Source organism: Dendrobium catenatum, unplaced genomic scaffold (genome assembly GCF_001605985.2).
Source record: "Dendrobium catenatum unplaced genomic scaffold, ASM160598v2 fragScaff_scaffold_853, whole genome shotgun sequence".
NCBI classification, from domain to species: domain Eukaryota; kingdom Viridiplantae; phylum Streptophyta; class Magnoliopsida; order Asparagales; family Orchidaceae; genus Dendrobium; species Dendrobium catenatum.
The window spans coordinates 1,343,279-1,360,860 of NW_021319315.1; the positions used below are offsets into that span (position 1 = coordinate 1,343,279).

The window sequence follows — 17,582 nt, forward strand, 5'->3', positions numbered from 1 at the left end:
CACTTACTGATTTGATTGCTGTGACGTATTGATTTATCGATGTTTTTTTTTTACCGCTGTATTGATTATTGATTATTGATTTCTGTACTGCATTGGCTACTGATTTGATTTCCGCTGTGCAGACTTGATTTCATTGACTGGATTTTCGTATTGCATAGACTCATTGACCATTGATTGACTTGATTTACTTTGACCTGCATATTGATAGCATCGTCGTGCTTTGATTTCAGTTGTAGGCTTTGGTGACCTGCTGGGCTTTGTAAGCTCATTATATGTGGTTTAAATTTTCAGGTCCGAGCAAGGCAACTGGAATGAAGTTCGATCAGAATGTCAGACGAATCCTTTCACTATTTGATTCTGGGGCATCACATAAAGTCCGGCAGTGGTCTCCATAAAGGTGGTGGTTTGATGATGATCGGGCTAAAGTCCTGCAACTGTCGAAGACCGGGTAGAAGTTCGACGGTGATCGACGACCAAGCGGTGGTCCGATGACAATTGATTGGTGTTCGTCGACGGTGGTGCTGAAGCTGTTGAAGCCTTATAGCTTTCTTCAATCTCTAGCCTAGCAGGTCCTCTCCATGTAGAGAGTGGATGTCAATTTATAGATTTTCATGAGTGGCACACCCAGTAAATATAGAGAAGATCCGAGTCAGGTTCGGAGTGCTCCATCGGATGACATGTATTGATTCCTCTGATCATAGAGAGTTTTTCAACTATTTAAGTGCATCAACGATGTCAGAATTCAACAATCTTAGACTCGTTGGATTCATCTCACCAAACTGCTTGATTTGACTATAAGCATGTCATATTTGAATATCATTTTATCATCTAATTAATATTTTGACCCTTACAAATGTGGTATGGGCCCTTAATTTGGACCCATTTGGGCTTGGGTTGAACCGATTTTGGTGTCCTTAGGTTCGTCCCTTTGAGATATTCAATTTGAATATAAGTTTGCTAAAATTGAAATTCATATGATCCCAAATTTAATTTTGAAAGTTTTTAATTTGAACATGACTTGAGATTCGTGCTCGATCAAAATAATTTTTGAAAACGTATAAGAATCCAAATGATTCTCTATATTCAATCTCCTCACTAGAGATCTATAATTCTGATCAACCAAACTAAGGTCAGCGTCAATAGCCATAAGCCAGCTGGTTTTTTTTTTTTTGGTGGTCAGATCGCATCTCCATTGGTAAATTATATTCCATTCATCCAGGACATGGAAAAGATCCCCTGACCAACCCATTACTTCAAACAGAAAAAACAACCAATAAAATTACTTCCCTCTCAGTGGACCCCACCACCACCGCCCAGTAATTCACCCGACAAATCCCCTTCATCCATACCGACACGGCAAGTGTACCTCCACTCCGAATCAAATCCCAGGAAGCTTTCCAAAAGCCAGCGCCGGGCGGCGGCTCTGCGGGCCCCGCCGCCGTCCAACTCGAAGCCGCATTTCGGCCTCCGAAATTCCTCGGCTGGCCGAAATGTCGGTCCCATTACATCACCACCTCCGCTTTCCAACTCTTCCGTTGCCATTCACATTCCTTTTCCTCTCCCTCCTTTCCCTTCTCCATCTCGCCATCGGCTCATCCGGAAGAAACACTCTCTCCAAAAAGGCATTGCGCTCTTCAATTCTGCATCGGCGATGCTAAATTGATCGATGGTGAGTAATCGATCGTCAGCAAACTCATCTCTGCAGCTGTTCTGATCATCTTTTTGCATCAGGGAACTCCGGTGAACATTGTGGTCGGTTCGCACGTGTGGGTGGAGAACGCAGAGATCGCGTGGATCGATGGAGAGGTTACAGAGATCAAAGGCAGCGATGCCACCATCGTTATGACGGATGGAAAAACAGTAAGTTCAGAGCTTGCCGGATTAATACATTGAGTAAATTGCAACTTTGGTGATTTACTTGGGAAGGAAGGATGGCTTTAATAGTGACGAGGACTGTTGATTTTTTAATCGATTTGCTTTTATGTGAAGAAGAAGAAGAGTAGATATTAATTTCACTACATATGAATTTAAATCTTCTATTATGTATATATCCATTTGCCATTCCAAGAAGAGTCCAGATTTATTTCCTCAGGTGCCAAGGCTAGTTTAGTTTGGGGATAAATAATACAGAATTCCAAATTCATATCGACTTGTCCCTGCTTCAAATTCAAATAGGATCCCATTAATGTTAACATTTCCTATTTTATTCTATTTTATTAGTTAACCGATATGTTTTTGGTTTTTTTAATCTTCTGTTTTGTCAAAAAAAAAATCCAATGTCACATCTGATTATGTCTGCTACGGATTTTTAAGTGTAAATGTCTGCTACAGATTCAAAAAGGCATCAATTTGTAGTTTTTACCATTTTTATGCCAACACATCCAGATTTTGATCCTATTTGATTTGCTAGCTTTTCTGTTTCTTTTTAACTTATTCTCTTTTTCAATCTCTTTTAAAAACAAAATTTTGATCCTATTTGATCAGAAGCTGTTTTTTTTTCCCTCACAGATTGATCGGCTCGTTTTTTTCTGAGTCCTGGCCGGGCAGCTGGCTGCCGTTTGATTATTTCTTTTTGTTTTCGTTTTCTCTGTTCTTCGCTCCTTCCCCTGGAAGGCATTTTTTTGAGAGCCTTCTTCTTTTTTGGGTCTGAAGGCTTTTTCTTTTTGTTTTGGCTCTTCATTCACTTGTATTTTATTTTAATCTATAGATTGGGCTCTGCCCCTAATTTTCCAAAAAATAATAATAATAATAACAAGAACTTGCTCAGAATTTTCCATTGGGAAACTATTTTCAGAGATCAATTTGAAAAACAAACTCGCTGGTTACAACAACAACAACAAATCTTTATCCAGTGGTGGGGTCAGCTACATAAATCTTTTTTTCTCCATTGTGTCCTGTTAAAAGTGAAATTCTCATTTAAATCTAATAAAGAAAGATCATTTCTAATATTTTCTAACAGTCTTTTTAGGTCTATCTCAACATTTCTTTACATAAGTCAAATCTAGTACCTCTACTTTCCTAACTTGATCATTGAAAGGCCGCCGTTTTATGTGACCAAACCATCTAAGGCGATTCTCTCTAATCTTATCTTCCACTTGAGCTACTCCAACCTTTTCACGTATATGCTCATTATTCTCCTATCTCTAAGGGTAAAGCCACTCATCCACCCGAGCATCCACATCTCTGCAACACTTAACTTGGTATTATGCTTCTTTTTTAATGACCAACATCAACACCATAAACTTAGAAAAACAAACTAGCTGGTTAAAGAAGAAAAAATCATTTATAAATTTTTTTAATCCTCTTGATCACCTTAAAATCTTTTATCAAACATAGGTTCAGCAGCTTCTTATCATTAGCATGCTAATCCTGATGCATGGTACTTTATAGTATATTCATAACACCTTTCCCAGCAGCAAACATAGCGTAAGAAGAAGGATTTATTATTCTGTGCGGAGTTTGGAGGGCGTTCGGAGACCGATAAAAATACACCATATCACCTCAAAAATGTGCCGCCCTCGGTACCGCTCGGTACCGAGCGCTTAACCGGACGGGAGAACCGTCCGGTGTCCCCACAAAATAAAAGCTCCTTAAGAAGAGGGGATGGATTACAGAAAAAAACCTGTAGACATAGATTGTGCCACATTAAGTTCACTGAATTCCTTCTTCACAGATTGTCACTAGTCTTTCAAATATCTACCCAAAAGATACAGAAGCGCCTCCTGCTGGGGTTGATGACATGACCAAATTGGCTTACCTCCATGAACCAGGAGTGCTGCATAATCTTGGTTGCCGGTTTGCTCTGAATGAGATATATGTAAGTCATTGCAAATCCTTTCCAAGTCAGGAATAATAGAACTACAGTTCTAATCAGTTTAAGTTTTGGATCAAACAGACATACACTGGGAATATATTAATAGCGGTGAACCCATTTCGAAGGCTTCCTCATCTTTATGATGTTCATATGATGGAACAATACAAAGGTGCCACTTTTGGTGAGTTGAGTCCACATCTTTTTGCAGTTGCAGACGCTTGTTATAGGTAAATTCAACATAAAGTCATCAAATCTTATGTAAATATGAAGGAATGATATCAACTGCTTTGAGTATTTTCTATTTAAGGGCAATGATAGATGAACATGGAAGCCAGTCCATTCTTGTCAGTGGAGAAAGTGGAGCAGGGAAGACTGAGACAACAAAGATGCTGATGAGATATCTGGCATTCATGGGAGGGAGGTCAGGGACAGAAGGAAGAACTGTGGAACAGCAAGTCTTAGAGGTGAAAAAACTATTCCCTTGAGATATTTAAAAGTTTGACAAAGCAAGATTGATTGCAGGACTAATGTATTTCATGCTATCCAGTCTAATCCTGTTTTGGAAGCATTTGGCAATTCCAAGACAGTTAAGAATAATAATTCTAGGTAAGAAATCTATTAGATGATGCCATTATCACCAAGACAAACATTAAATTGATCAAATAAACATTTCCAGTCGTTTTGGTAAGTTTGTCGAGATACAATTCGACAAATACGGGAAAATCTCAGGAGCAGCGGTTCGTACGTACCTTCTTGAACGTTCGAGGGTTTGTCAGGTTTCAGATCCTGAAAGGAACTACCACTGCTTTTACATGCTCTGTGCTGCTCCACCAGAGGTAACACTCCTTCATATTTTATGTGAAACTAATGTACTCGACTTAAATCTTATCCAAAAGATCCTTTCAGGATGTAAAGAAGTTCAAAGTGGGAGATCCCAGAACATTTCATTATCTAAACCAAACGAACTGTTATGAAGTAGCTAATGTGGATGATGCAAGGGAATATCTTCTAACTAGGCATGCTATGGATGTGGTGGGAATAAACCAGGAAGAGCAGGTCAAGTTTCCATTTAGCAATCACAAACTCCTAATCACAATAATGTCGATTATAAAACTAAACATTATGAATTTTATCCTCCAGGATGCAATTTTCCGTGTGGTAGCTGCAATCCTTCACCTTGGGAACATTGAGTTTGAGAAAGGAAAGGAGATTGATTCTTCACGACTAAAGGATGAAAAGTCTAAATACCATCTAAAAACAACTTCTGAACTTCTTTTGTGAGATAGTAATCATTAAGCCTATCTACAATCTTCTCTGTTGTTTTCTGAATATTCATTCTGAAATGTGAATCCTGATGATTGTCTCAGATGCAATGAGAAAGCACTCGAGGAATCTCTCTGCAAGCGCGTGATAGTTACTCCAGATGGTAACATAACAAAGCCTCTTGATCCGGACTCTGCAGCCCTGAGCCGTGATGCTTTGGCAAAGACAATGTACTCCAGATTATTTGACTGGTAAGCATTAGCCACATTGTAACACTAGCATATGTCCAGGATGACCAATTTAGGCTTCATTTGGGACTACTTTTTTGTTGCTTCTTAAAGTAACTTTCTAGTATAAAAATTTTAATTTTCGTACTAAAAAGCTGGTTTAAGAAATAACCAAAAAGCTATCCCAAACGAAGCCTTAGTGTGCTCGTGGTGTGCGTTAAATTTAGTATGCTTTCATGTGACCTTAAAATTTTTGTCAGGATAGTAGACAAAATCAACATTTCAATTGGTCAGGATCCTAATGCGAAAAGCCTAATTGGTGTTCTTGATATATACGGTTTTGAGAGCTTCAAGATTAACAGGTAGCTGATTTTCTACATCTATTGCTCCAAACATGCTATCCAAAATATGTATTGAACCATCTGTAAATTTCTCAACTACTACTACATCTGCAGCTTTGAGCAACTATGCATTAACCTGACAAATGAGAAGTTGCAGCAGCATTTCAATCAGGTATGTAGCTTAAAAGCGTTTTTTGTTCTGTTTATGAAATAAGAATGGAACTTGAAGTCAGAAAAAAATGTTTGCCACAGCATGTATTCAAGATGGAGCAAGAAGAATACACAAGGGAAGAGATCAACTGGAGCTATGTGGAGTTTGTTGATAACCAAGATGTGTTAGATCTAATAGAAAAGGTTTGGAATTACAAAATCTGGAGAAATTTCTCAATCAAATAATGAACCTTTTTTTGCCAACAACAAAACAAAATTTTGTGGTAGCACCTAACTATCTATGCCTTCACGCAGAAACCAGGAGGAATAATTGCACTGCTTGATGAAGCATGGTAAGCACGCTATAAAAATAACAAAGGATTCACCCATTTAAAAAAAGAAAACATTTTTATGTATTCTTCTCAAGTATCTTTGCAAATTACTGAATGTAAGGTAGATGGAGATGGAGCGAGGAGGCTAAATTACTAAAGACATACTATTAGTATTTGCTATTTACTAATAACTCAAGCAAATTTCTGCAGTATGTTTCCCAAGTCGACCCATGAGACATTTGCTCAGAAGTTGTATCAGACCTACAAAGCACACAAGCGTTTCAGCAAGCCTAAACTTGCTCGAACTGCGTTCACAATCAATCACTATGCTGGGGATGTAAGCAAAAAAACATTAAAAAAAAAACTATGTGGCCATAATAATATTCATGTAATAAAGTCTATAAAGATACTCAATAGTGGAAGCCCTTGTTTTTTTCCAACAGGTTACTTACCAAGCAGATTTGTTCCTTGATAAGAACAAAGACTACGTGGTGGCTGAACATCAGGCTCTGTTGAATGACTCAGCGTGTCCATTTGTTGCCAACCTTATTCCTCCATTGCCAGAAGAAAGTTCAAAACAATCCAAGTTCTCCTCCATTGGTACTCGCTTTAAGGTAATCAATATTCCTAAAACTGGCGCTAGTTCCTGCTAGATATCTTTAATGTTGATTTCTTGTAACAGCAACAATTGCAATCACTGATGGAGACTCTTAGCACCACAGAGCCGCATTACATCAGATGCGTGAAGCCCAACGCTGTTTTGAAGCCTGGCATATTTGAAAATTTCAATGTCCTGAATCAGCTTAGATGTGGGGTGAGCAAAATTTCTAATCTCTTGATGCTGCATTTTAGGACCAATATGTTATGCAGCCGGCCCAGGAGGGGCCGGCTAACAATTGCAGATGCAGCAGCCCTAATGGGGCCCACTTGCTTGTTTAAACAGCCATTAGGAGGGAAAATTTGAATGAGAGGCTGTTTAGGGATTTTATAAACTTCCTTTGGCTTTAATTAGTCTCTTGGAGGTTAGGGTTAGGGGATCTGGAGATTGAATGCAATTTTGAGATTTAGGGTTTTTGTCCTTGGGCTCTAGATTTGCTAGAGATTTGGAGTCTTTCTTCCTCTCGAATTGAAGAAATATATATTGCTTTGTGTTTCTTATTTGTTGTTTGAATCAAAGAAGTTTCTTCGTGTTTTCCTCTCCAATCCACTAAAAATTCTGCTTTGTTCTTACTGATTTCCCTTTGAAATCAGCCCGTTTACTCGCTGTTTGTGCCGATTCTTGATAGGTTTGCTTGCAAACTCAAGTATTATCCTTGTTGTTACTTGCGAACTCAAGTATTTCCTATCACAATATGAAAAAGCTAAAAATGTGACCATAATTATGCCACTCTCCTAGGGTGTCTTGGAGGCAATAAGAATCAGCTGTGCTGGTTACCCCACCAAGAGGGCATTTGACGAGTTCATCGATCGTTTTGGGATGCTTGCACCTGATCTCGTTGACAGGTACTATAAGTTTCAAACCTAGATATAAAAACACTTTCTACTTGGATTGGATTCTCCTCCCAAGTTCCCTACTTCCTGTCGGTTATAATTCTATTATTTCAATTTGTAGCGGCTCTGATGAGAAGCAGGCATGTGCAGCTATTTGTGATAGGATGGGCTTGAAAGGCTATCAGGTAAATGCTCAAGACTTCTGCCACAAACAATAATTAGTTTTGATATGCTTTTCTTTTATCAGATAGGGAAGAACAAGGTATTCCTAAGAGCAGGCCAGATGGCTGAGCTGGATGCCCGGAGACTAGAAGTATTGGCAAATGCTGCAAGACTTCTACAGAGGCAGATTAGAACCCACCTCATCAGAAAGCAATTCCTCATTCTAAGGAATGCCACAGTCAAGATACAAAAATTATGGCGAGGTCCTTCTATTCTCTACAGCTACAATTCTGTCATTTCTCAATTAAAATGAATCTCGTGAGCATAACAATGTAAAGTTGTAAGTATACTTGCAGGATGGTTAGCAAGAAAGCTGTATGAACATATGAGGAGAGAGGATGCCTCGATTCGTATACAGAAGTACTCACGAGGTCATGCAGCAAAAATGGCCTATGCTAATTTGAGGTCGTCGGCAATTGTCATACAAACAGGCATGCGAGCAATGGCGGCACGAAACGAATACAGGCATAGGAGAAGAATGAATGCTGCTATTATCATTCAGGTAAATTTTCTATGTGCAGCAGCATCAGAAAGAGTCCCAATACATGTGAAGAGAAGGATAATCAGTAGTTAAAAGCTTATAAAATAACTATTTTCTTATCACGCTTGTAGACACAATGGCGATTACATAAAGCTCGCAAAGCTTATTTAGAAGTGAAGAAAGGTAGTCTTATACTACAATGTCTATGGAGGGGACGCGTTGGTAGGAAGGAACTACGGAAACTCCGGATGGTGAGTTTAGTACCCCCATAGGATATGATTTTCTGAAAATGTCTGCTAAAAGGTTGTTCTTTACTGGTCAACTTGTATGTAAGGCTGCAAGAGAGACTGGAGCATTAAAAGAAGCCAAGGATAAGCTTGAGAAGAAAGTAGAAGAGCTCACATGGAGATTAGATTTTGAGAAGCATTTGAGGGTATTGTCTATCATATTCTTGATACCTCCTTAGCCAAATTCCTTTGATAAAGAAAATAAATGGTCCACTTAAATTAACTTAGGTTGATCTAGAAGAAGCCAAAGCGCAGGAGATTGCAAGGCTGCAATCTTCTCTACAAGAAATGCAAGAAAAACTTGATGAAGCCAATACTGCAATCATTAAGGAAAAAGAAGCAGCAAGAATAGCAATTGAAAATGCACCACCGGTGATTAAAGAGGTCCCAGTGGTAGACAATACAAAATTAGAGCTCCTGAAAAATAAGAACATGGAACTGGAGGTATGCATATGGAACAAGATCCATCATTTAATTTCCTTTAAAAATGATGGAGCCATTAGTTTCTTGATGTTTTGGCTGGACTTTTTTACTTTTATGCAGGATGAACTAAGTGAATTCAAAATCAAGGCAGAGAAATTTGAAAAAAGATTTTGCGAGGCACAGAAGCAGGCTGAAGCATTGACCAAAGAAACTGAAGAGTCCCAAGCAAAAATATCTCAGCTTCAAGAGATGATAGAGAGGTATAACAAGAAACATGTACTGATTTTTTCCATGTTAATACCTATTTCTATATATTTAGTATATATTTAGAACCATTTTCACCTTCAATCTGCTTCACACTTCTGCAGCCTTGAAACAAATCTATCCAATCTTGAATCTGAGAACCATGTTCTGAGGCAACAGGCCTTGGCTGCTTCAGAAAACGAGGAACTGACAGAGGAAATTAAAAGGTATGAATTACATGAGTTAAAGCTTCACCTTTAGCAGGGGCGGAACCAACCATAATTTTCAAGGGGAGACTTATAAGTAACTGTTGGCATATATGTCGGGGGTCCAAGGGCCCCCCTTGTAATAAAGACTAAAAAATAAATTGAGGGGGACAAATTATCTAAGGGGTTCCGCCCCTGACCTTTAGTGACTTAAAATATAAGACTTAAGATTCACTAAATTGGTCAAATGTTTCCCAGTCTTGAGAGCAAAATAGCAGAACTGGAGTCAGAAAACAGGCTACTCCAAAGTCAGCCTGCGCAAGTTGGCCAGGAAACATTGGCAGTTGAAACAGTACAATCAGAAGTTGTCCAGGTTTGCAAAATGCAATCCAGAGTCAGTTATTCTTCTCATTATGTTTATAATGATTATTTTTTTTTTTTAAGTTTCAGACTCCTGAGAATGGGCATCTGGAATCAGGAGAAGAACCTAAGATAGAAAATGTATGGAAGTTATTCTTGATAATTATTTGAAGACACCATTAGTCAATCAATTGGGAAATGGATTTATGAGTAAACTTTAGCTTTGTTTACAGGTGCCAGTGGTGGTCCCTCTTACTATTTCCTTAAGTAAACAGAAGTCACTAACCGATAGGCAACAGGTAATCATAAACAAAATTAGAAGAATTCAATATATTTATTAAGTCTCATGCTCCACCATAAATTCCTTTCTTATTTTTATCTTAAGGAAAACCATGACGCACTAATTAAGTGTCTCATGGAAGACAAGAGGTTTGACAAGAAAAGATCAGCAGCAGCATACATTGTTTACAAATCATTGATCCAGTGGCATTCGTTTGAAGCAGAGAAAACAAATATATTTGACCGTATTATCCACACAATAAGGTCAAACATTGAGGTAATCCAATCAATGGCTCATTTTGACTCAATATAAATGGAATTATCGTGAATTCATACAATCAATTACAAACATCAGAGTTTGAATTTACTGTTTCTTGTGTACAAAATCAACTTGTTTTTATTAGATCTAAATGAGAATTTAACTCTTAACCGAACACAATGGAAAAAAAGAATTCATGTAGCCGACCCCACGTAGTGGGATAAATATTTGATGTTGTTATTATTGTTGTTCCGTACAGAATCAGGAAAACATTGGGGAACTTGCTTACTGGCTTTCAACAACCTCCACCCTTCTATTTCTTCTACAAAATACCCTCAAATTAAGCAATGTGTCAAAGTCAGGTGCAAATCATAGACAAAGCAGTTCAGCTAGTCTGTTTGGCAGAATGGCAAGAGTAAGATCTTTTAATCATGGGAAAAAAATTCTTGAAATCCAATAGACTAAAAATATAAATATTTTTACATAGCTTGTCTTTTTATTGTTATCAATGAGAAAGTTCACATTTCCAGTATGCTTGTTTGCTTGGTTAGAGAAAATAACCTGGAGTAAAATGCATTTTCAGATCACCCGTTCATCTTCCCCAGAATTAGAGATTTCCAGTGGCTATAGTGGAATGGCCAGCAAATCTGACTGCCAGTCCAGAGTAGATGCAAAATACCCAGCCCTCTTGTTCAAGCAACAGCTCACTGCCTACGTAGAGAAAATATATGGGAAGATCCGAGACAGATTAAAGAAAGAGATTAGTCCATTTTTAACAATGTGCATTCAGGTATGTCTTCAACCAAGAATAATATAAAGAACTACAATATGAATATTCAAAACCACGCCAACTCTTCCTTGAGAAACCCAAAATGCAGGCACCAAGGTCTGCAAGAACTAGATCCACCCGAGTATCCTCAAAGAGCATTCATTCAAATGTAGCAGCCAAACAAGCATCAAATATACATTGGCAAAACATTGTTAAGAGCTTGGATCACTTTCAAATCATATTGCATGAAAATTATGTAAGCCATAAATTAGCCATCAGTGCTTAACAAAATTGAAAAGAAAACAATTAGCCTTTTTTATCTCCATTTGTATTTTTCAGGTGCATACCATGATAATACAAAAAATTTACAGACAAGTATTTGCATTTATTAATGTGCAGCTTTTTAATAGGTAATTTTCCAACATTATCTATCTATTTATATTTCATATTCAGGCTTCGTTTGGGGCGGCTTTCTTATTGCTTCATAAAGCATATTTTTGTACTAGAAAGCTGCTTTAAGAAGCAGGAAAAAAGCCGTTCCAAACGAAGCCTAAGACAGATACCAAACTGCTAAATAAACTTCCTTACTTTCCTTGCAGTTTGCTTCTTCGTCGAGAATGCTGCTCATCTAGTAATGGTGAATTCTTGAAGGCTGGTCTAAATGAATTGGAGGAATGGTGTTCTAAAGCAATACAAGAGGTTAGTCATTCTACTAAATCAAAACAGAAGCCTTTGCAAAAACTTCTTTTTAAATCATTTAATAAATTTCGGTAATCATTGCTGTTCTTGCAGTCTGCAGGAACTTCCTGGGATGAGCTCCAACACATAAAACAAGCAGTAGGGTTTTTGGTGAGAGCAAAATCCAGATTCCATCGAACATTCTCCTTCATTTTTGTATCCTATGCATAAACCTTGCTCTGTATGTAGGTTTTGCATCAGAAGGCCCACAAATCCTGGGAGGAAATCACAAATGAACTATGCCCAGTAAGTCAAAATGCAAGCTCAGAAGATTCATTCCAATCTACAAAATCCTCAAGAATCTAACAAAAATTCATTTGTGATTGCTTCAGGCATTAAGCCTTCCTCAAATCTATCGCATTGGTACAATGTTTTGGGATGACAAATACGGAACACAAGGTTTATCTCAAGATGTAAGTCATCTAATGACTCATTTTATAAATTTCTACATAAATCATCAATCAAAATCCCAGCTTTCACTATCTGGGCTATTTGTTCTCCTATTTTAGGCAGGATTTAAAAAAGATTTAGCTTAAATCCTGCCAAATTAAATTTTGAGAACTTTAAATCCTATTATTTTGATAAATCCCATTTCAACATCATTATTAGTTAAATCTAGGATTTGTTAAATCCCTATTCTCAGGATTTAACGAATTAACAATATCTCTCTCTCACACAAAACTTAAATTCTGATACCAATAACCAAACAAATATTACAATTGTCATGCCAAACAATTTCTAGGTTTAATCTTCTCAAGATTTATTATGGTTTATGGCTTTTTTACTTCTTTTTAGAACAATTTTTTAATTAAAAAAATTTAAATTTTTATACTAAAAAACTGCTTTAAGAAGCAGTAAAAAAGCTGTCTCAAACAAAGCCTAAATCTGACCTCGTAAGATTTACTAAACTCCACTTGTAGCCAAACAGCCCCTTATATAGCTAAAAGAAAATAAATCAACCAGGTCATATGCATGTAGATTATGACCACAACGTAAACATTCTACCCAAAAATTGCATTGATTTCAGGTAATTGGGAAGATGAGAGCCATGATGACTGATGATTCTACCAACATTCCTAACAGCTCTTTCTTATTGGATGATGATTCAAGGTAAGTTATCAAATTTAGAGAATAAAAATGTATGAAGATGAAATCAAAAGTTATTAAATCATTTTATGATTCAGCATACCATTTTCTCTGGACGACATAGCACGCTCAGGAATCGACATCAACCTCGCCGATGTAGAGCCACCGTCTCTACTACGGCAAAACTCCGAGTTCCATTTTCTACTGCAACAGCTTACGAATTGAGTGACTCCATTTTTTTTTTTTTTTTGAATTCTTTTTTGATAATATGAAAGGAGGCCAAAAAGTGGGAAAATGTAATTTATTTTCTTTTTCCTCTTTGGTGTGGCTAAGTATTTTTGAGTGTGCAAAGTGTTTTTTTATTTTTTCTTGATTTTTCGGCTTTTATTTTGATTTGCCAAAATAAAGGTTTTTTTTTTTTTAGTTTTGTTGTGCAGTTTGTATTTGAGATTGGGAATTGTGAATTGTATTGTAAAAGGGATAATAAAAAGTATTTTATCTTGCTATTGAGATCATAAAAGAACTGTTCTTGATTTTCATTTTGTTGTGAGATTCATGGATGGAACCTATGATAGATATCTACACATTAAACCTATAAAAAATCAAAAAATTCTTAGGGGCTGTTTGGTAGCAGGATTTAGGCCGGATTTGAGGCGGATTTGAGCGAAATCCAGCCAAACGGCCTAAAATGCAAAACCAAATCTCACGGCAAGTGAAATCCGGGATAGACGGAAAATTCCGCCGATTCGAGCGAAATCCGGGATTTCGGAAATCCTTTATTTTGCCGGATTTACGAAATCTAGGCACTAGAGTAAGAGTCCCGGGTAAATCCTGCTCTATAGCCAAACAGTCACACAGAATTTAATTGGATTTATCATGAATGTTACCAAACAGTTTTCAGTATTTAACCCCTCAGGATTCCGTAAATCCAGAATTCGGAGGATTTACGAAATCCTACTTAAATGAAATCCTACATTCTACCAAACAGCCCCTTAGAGTACCTAAAAGATATTATAATGATTAAAAAAAATGATATTACCATAATCATATAAATCTCAATTTTCAAAAGGTGTAATCGAGTTGAGTTTTGTGGTGCAAATATAGCAGAAACAAATTCAGAATCAAATCACAATCAACCTAAAGAACACTGCTATTTATGTGATTCGATACATTCATGAGTGTTGACCTACACTGTATGCAAACGAAGAAACGAAAAAAAAAAAAAAAAAACATTTTTTTTACCTGTCCGGAAGCCGCTCGCACGACGTTTTCCACGAAATCGACGTCGCCTCTCGCACGTTCTGGCCTTGAAGTTAAAATGAGAATGAGAGAGCTGTCGTTCTTCCACTCTCTTCCATTCCCTCGCTCACGACCAGACCTCCTTCGCCTGTTCCCAGCGAGAATAATTCTCTTCCTCACGCTTTTCCTCACGCCAAAACCCTGTTCGCGATTCCTCCTCTCCAATCTGCGACCGCATCCCTCCGAGCTAATCCTTCCGATCCCAATATCCGACCGACCTCTTACCTATTCGAATACTTCGGCTAGATCCCGTCGATTTCGCCAACCGCCGAAGTCCGCTCGCACGCATGGGCTCTTTGTCACTGTTCCGGTTGCAAGACTTCAACCGGCCAGACTCCATCCGCTTGCCCTATTCCCATAGAAGCCGACCGGTCCTTTGCGCAACATTCTCTGTTGGATCGGAAGTGAGGAAGACGATCGAAGCTCGCTCGCTGAGAAGGTAGCCATTTTTCTTTCGCTCGCCTCGCCCGCTTCTTCGGACAAAACCCTTGAAAACGACGGAAAAAACAGGGAAATAGTGGATTTAACTCACTGTTGGATTTAATTATAATTATTATGATAAATTATTTTTAATTAATTATTATTAATTATAATTATTCATAATTATAAATTAATTATTTTTAATTAAAATTAATTATTAATAATAAGTAGTTATAATTAATTATCTTTTATTTTAATTATTTATTTTTAATTATAATTAGTTAAAGTTAATTAAAAGAAAAGGAAGGAAAAAAGAAAAGTGCCTCGAGCCTCCAAATGTGTGCCGACACCGCCAACATAACAGTCATTGCTAACGACAGCACTGTCGTTGACCCTTGCACAGGTATAAAGGTCCAAATCTTGTCCTTGGGGGGATAGCGTGTGTGACGCGTTGGTCAGCCACCTATACACACTTTTCTTAATGTGTAGGAGAAAGAGAAAACCTGATGCAACATCTGTTGTGAGGCAAGTAAGTCTTATACATGCTTTTCTTAGCATTGCGGGGATAATTTTAAGTACCCGTATCCACCACAGTTCGGCTAGGAAACAATTATGCACTTTTAAGAAGCTACCAGGAAGATTCATACATGCTTTTCTTAGAGTTCTGGGATTGAAGACTACAGTCGTTGTGTCTACGGTCACTTACTATACACATTTTTCTTAACATGGTGGGAATGTCCAGTCCCCTAAATTTCTTCCAAACGGGGGATATGTTGGGATGCTGCCAAAATTCAGAGTGAAACACACATAACTTGAACAATAATAAAATCTAACTTGAACAACAATACATAGGACATGTACTTGAATATAAATGCACAAAACTTGGACAAATGCACAAGAGGCTTGTATGAATGACATGGAACTAAATTTGAAATGAACAAGAAGAGGACTTGAACCGAATTATAAGGAATTGGAACCTAAACACTAAACTGCATAATTAACTTAAAAATCAAATTCAAAAATACAATTCAAGTCACTCAATCAAATACGAATCAATAAGCAGGGGACTTACGATAAATAATATCTTTGATATATGTAAATGATGGCATTCAATCAATTCTAAATAATGCCAAGCTACTCCAAACAAAGAATAACTTTATATGCAAATAATAATCAGCCTGCAAATCGAAGAGGCAATGAATGAGAATTAATTTGCAAAATCTAAGTGATTACAAGCAAACAAATGTCAATCATCAATACATGAATGCATGCCGACTGTAGAATACACGGGTGTCTCCTACTTGTATCAATGAAAGCCTTAACGCAAACGACTGTAAACTTGCAAGTTGAAGTGGTGACTTTTGCAAAAAATAGTAGAAGACCCGTAATACATACAACAACTCATGTAAAGACAATAGGTATTGAATGTAGTAATGCCTCATAATCAAGATCAATAACGTGCATGCAACTAATGTTATTGCAAACAATTACACAAATGCCACATATGAATAGTGAGGGTGGATGTAATGCAAGTACATATAGCATGCAATAAACACTAGTGTGTAAATGCAACCAACATAATAGATTAATGTGCATTTACAAAGTATGAGGCAAATATAGCTTGAGTGCAAATTAGCACCATTCAAATGCACCAATTTGCTGATAAATGATGACAGTGGATATGATAATTCACCAATTGGTATGCATATGAAAAGTCAATGATGAGTATAACTCATCCAGTAGCCTGCAGTAACATGCAAATGCTAGGAGATTCATACAATAAGCAGTGATCCAACATCAAATGAATGCACTGATTTGATTGTGATCGATGACGGCTAATATGATCTACATGTGGATAACAACAGTGAGTATATCATAAGTACAACGAATCTCCTATGGACACAAATACATACAACATATACAAACAACTGTAGGAGATATGCTGCATATAGTAGTCTATCTATGGATGACGACGAATAATGTACAATAAATGTAAGATCATTCTTGCAATATACAATCATCCAACAGTCAAACAATTGCACTAATCCTTTGAAGATCAATGTCAGCATGTAAACGAATATACAAATCTACCTACAATCAACATTTGACGGCAAATAAAGAATGCATACAACAGTCCTCCCTACGGACACCTATGAGCAACGGTGATTGAGATGTTGCGAGTATGTTGGATATAAAAGGTAATCACAAGTATCTACGAGTTGCTATAAGAAACTCACTAATGTACCATTAGCAGAAGACTCTAACTACGATGCTGTGACATGAAGCATGCATAATTGAATAATTATGTAGAGTCAAAGAACAATCAGTTGAAAAAATGTTTCATCTCATCATCTCTACATAGATACCAAGGACTTTTGGCAACTGCAAGTATTTGCAAACCACCTCAAGATTCATGTTATTTTACTGCTAGAGGGCCTCCATTACGACATTAATGATGCAAAGTTAAATAGTTTTATGAATGATTCTATAAAGTCAAAGAATGAGTACTTGAAGAAAAAAAAAAGATGAATGATGTCTCATTCTATCATCTTTTCAAAAATATAGTGTCACTCAAGTAAGGACCCGGAGATCAAGCCCCTCAACTCAATGGCCTACCCTTATGACAAGTTGGAGACAAAGCAACATAACGACGCATCAATCGAGACTCTGGCCTCATCATCTTGTGCTGTCTCATCTATCACAAAATAACCTCATGTCTCAATCAATGTTGAGTCGAATACCATAGAACAATGCTCTATTTGCATTCATCTCATTCTAAAAATACACTCAAAATAATCACTCAATATCAGTTCAGTTAATGAATAAATAGAACACAAATTTATTAAAAAGCTACATATATATGAGCTTAACAGAGTTAATCTCGATGGCCTT

At 37.2% G+C, this 17,582-nt stretch overlaps 1 protein-coding gene and 1 long non-coding RNA gene across 2 annotated transcripts; one reads left to right on the forward strand and one right to left on the reverse strand.

The window, feature by feature from the left end:
• Positions 1-1,370: 1,370 nt before the first annotated feature.
• On the forward strand, positions 1,371-14,201 carry LOC110094338 (myosin-12). Its single transcript, XM_020819554.2, has 40 exons — positions 1,371-1,669; positions 1,732-1,860; positions 3,674-3,817; positions 3,896-4,041; positions 4,122-4,278; positions 4,362-4,420; positions 4,491-4,650; positions 4,721-4,870; positions 4,955-5,091; positions 5,182-5,328; positions 5,565-5,666; positions 5,760-5,817; positions 5,898-5,999; positions 6,111-6,148; positions 6,338-6,464; positions 6,571-6,741; positions 6,810-6,941; positions 7,524-7,630; positions 7,740-7,803; positions 7,866-8,043; positions 8,137-8,342; positions 8,453-8,572; positions 8,656-8,754; positions 8,837-9,052; positions 9,152-9,291; positions 9,400-9,501; positions 9,739-9,853; positions 9,925-9,981; positions 10,062-10,139; positions 10,226-10,396; positions 10,638-10,793; positions 10,962-11,168; positions 11,257-11,403; positions 11,487-11,557; positions 11,747-11,846; positions 11,940-11,996; positions 12,075-12,131; positions 12,218-12,298; positions 12,913-12,995; positions 13,070-14,201. Exons 1-40 carry the CDS (start codon positions 1,667-1,669, stop codon positions 13,194-13,196), a joined length of 4,701 nt encoding a protein of 1,566 aa, XP_020675213.1. The 5' UTR covers positions 1,371-1,666; the 3' UTR covers positions 13,197-14,201.
• LOC114580202 lies at positions 10,398-14,770 on the reverse strand. The gene is made up of 3 exons (XR_003701525.1): positions 14,214-14,770; positions 10,940-11,089; positions 10,398-10,772 (listed from the first exon to the last, which is right to left on the reverse strand). It is a non-coding gene; the product is annotated as an uncharacterized LOC114580202 (long non-coding RNA).
• Positions 14,771-17,582: the final 2,812 nt, after the last annotated feature.

Coding starts and splice junctions, on each gene's coding strand:
- LOC110094338 (XM_020819554.2), top strand. Junction 4,651..4,720: donor TCTGTGCTGCTCCACCAGAG/GTAACACTCCTT, acceptor AGATCCTTTCAG/GATGTAAAGAAGTTCAAAGT. Junction 6,942..7,523: donor TGAATCAGCTTAGATGTGGG/GTGAGCAAAATT, acceptor CCACTCTCCTAG/GGTGTCTTGGAGGCAATAAG.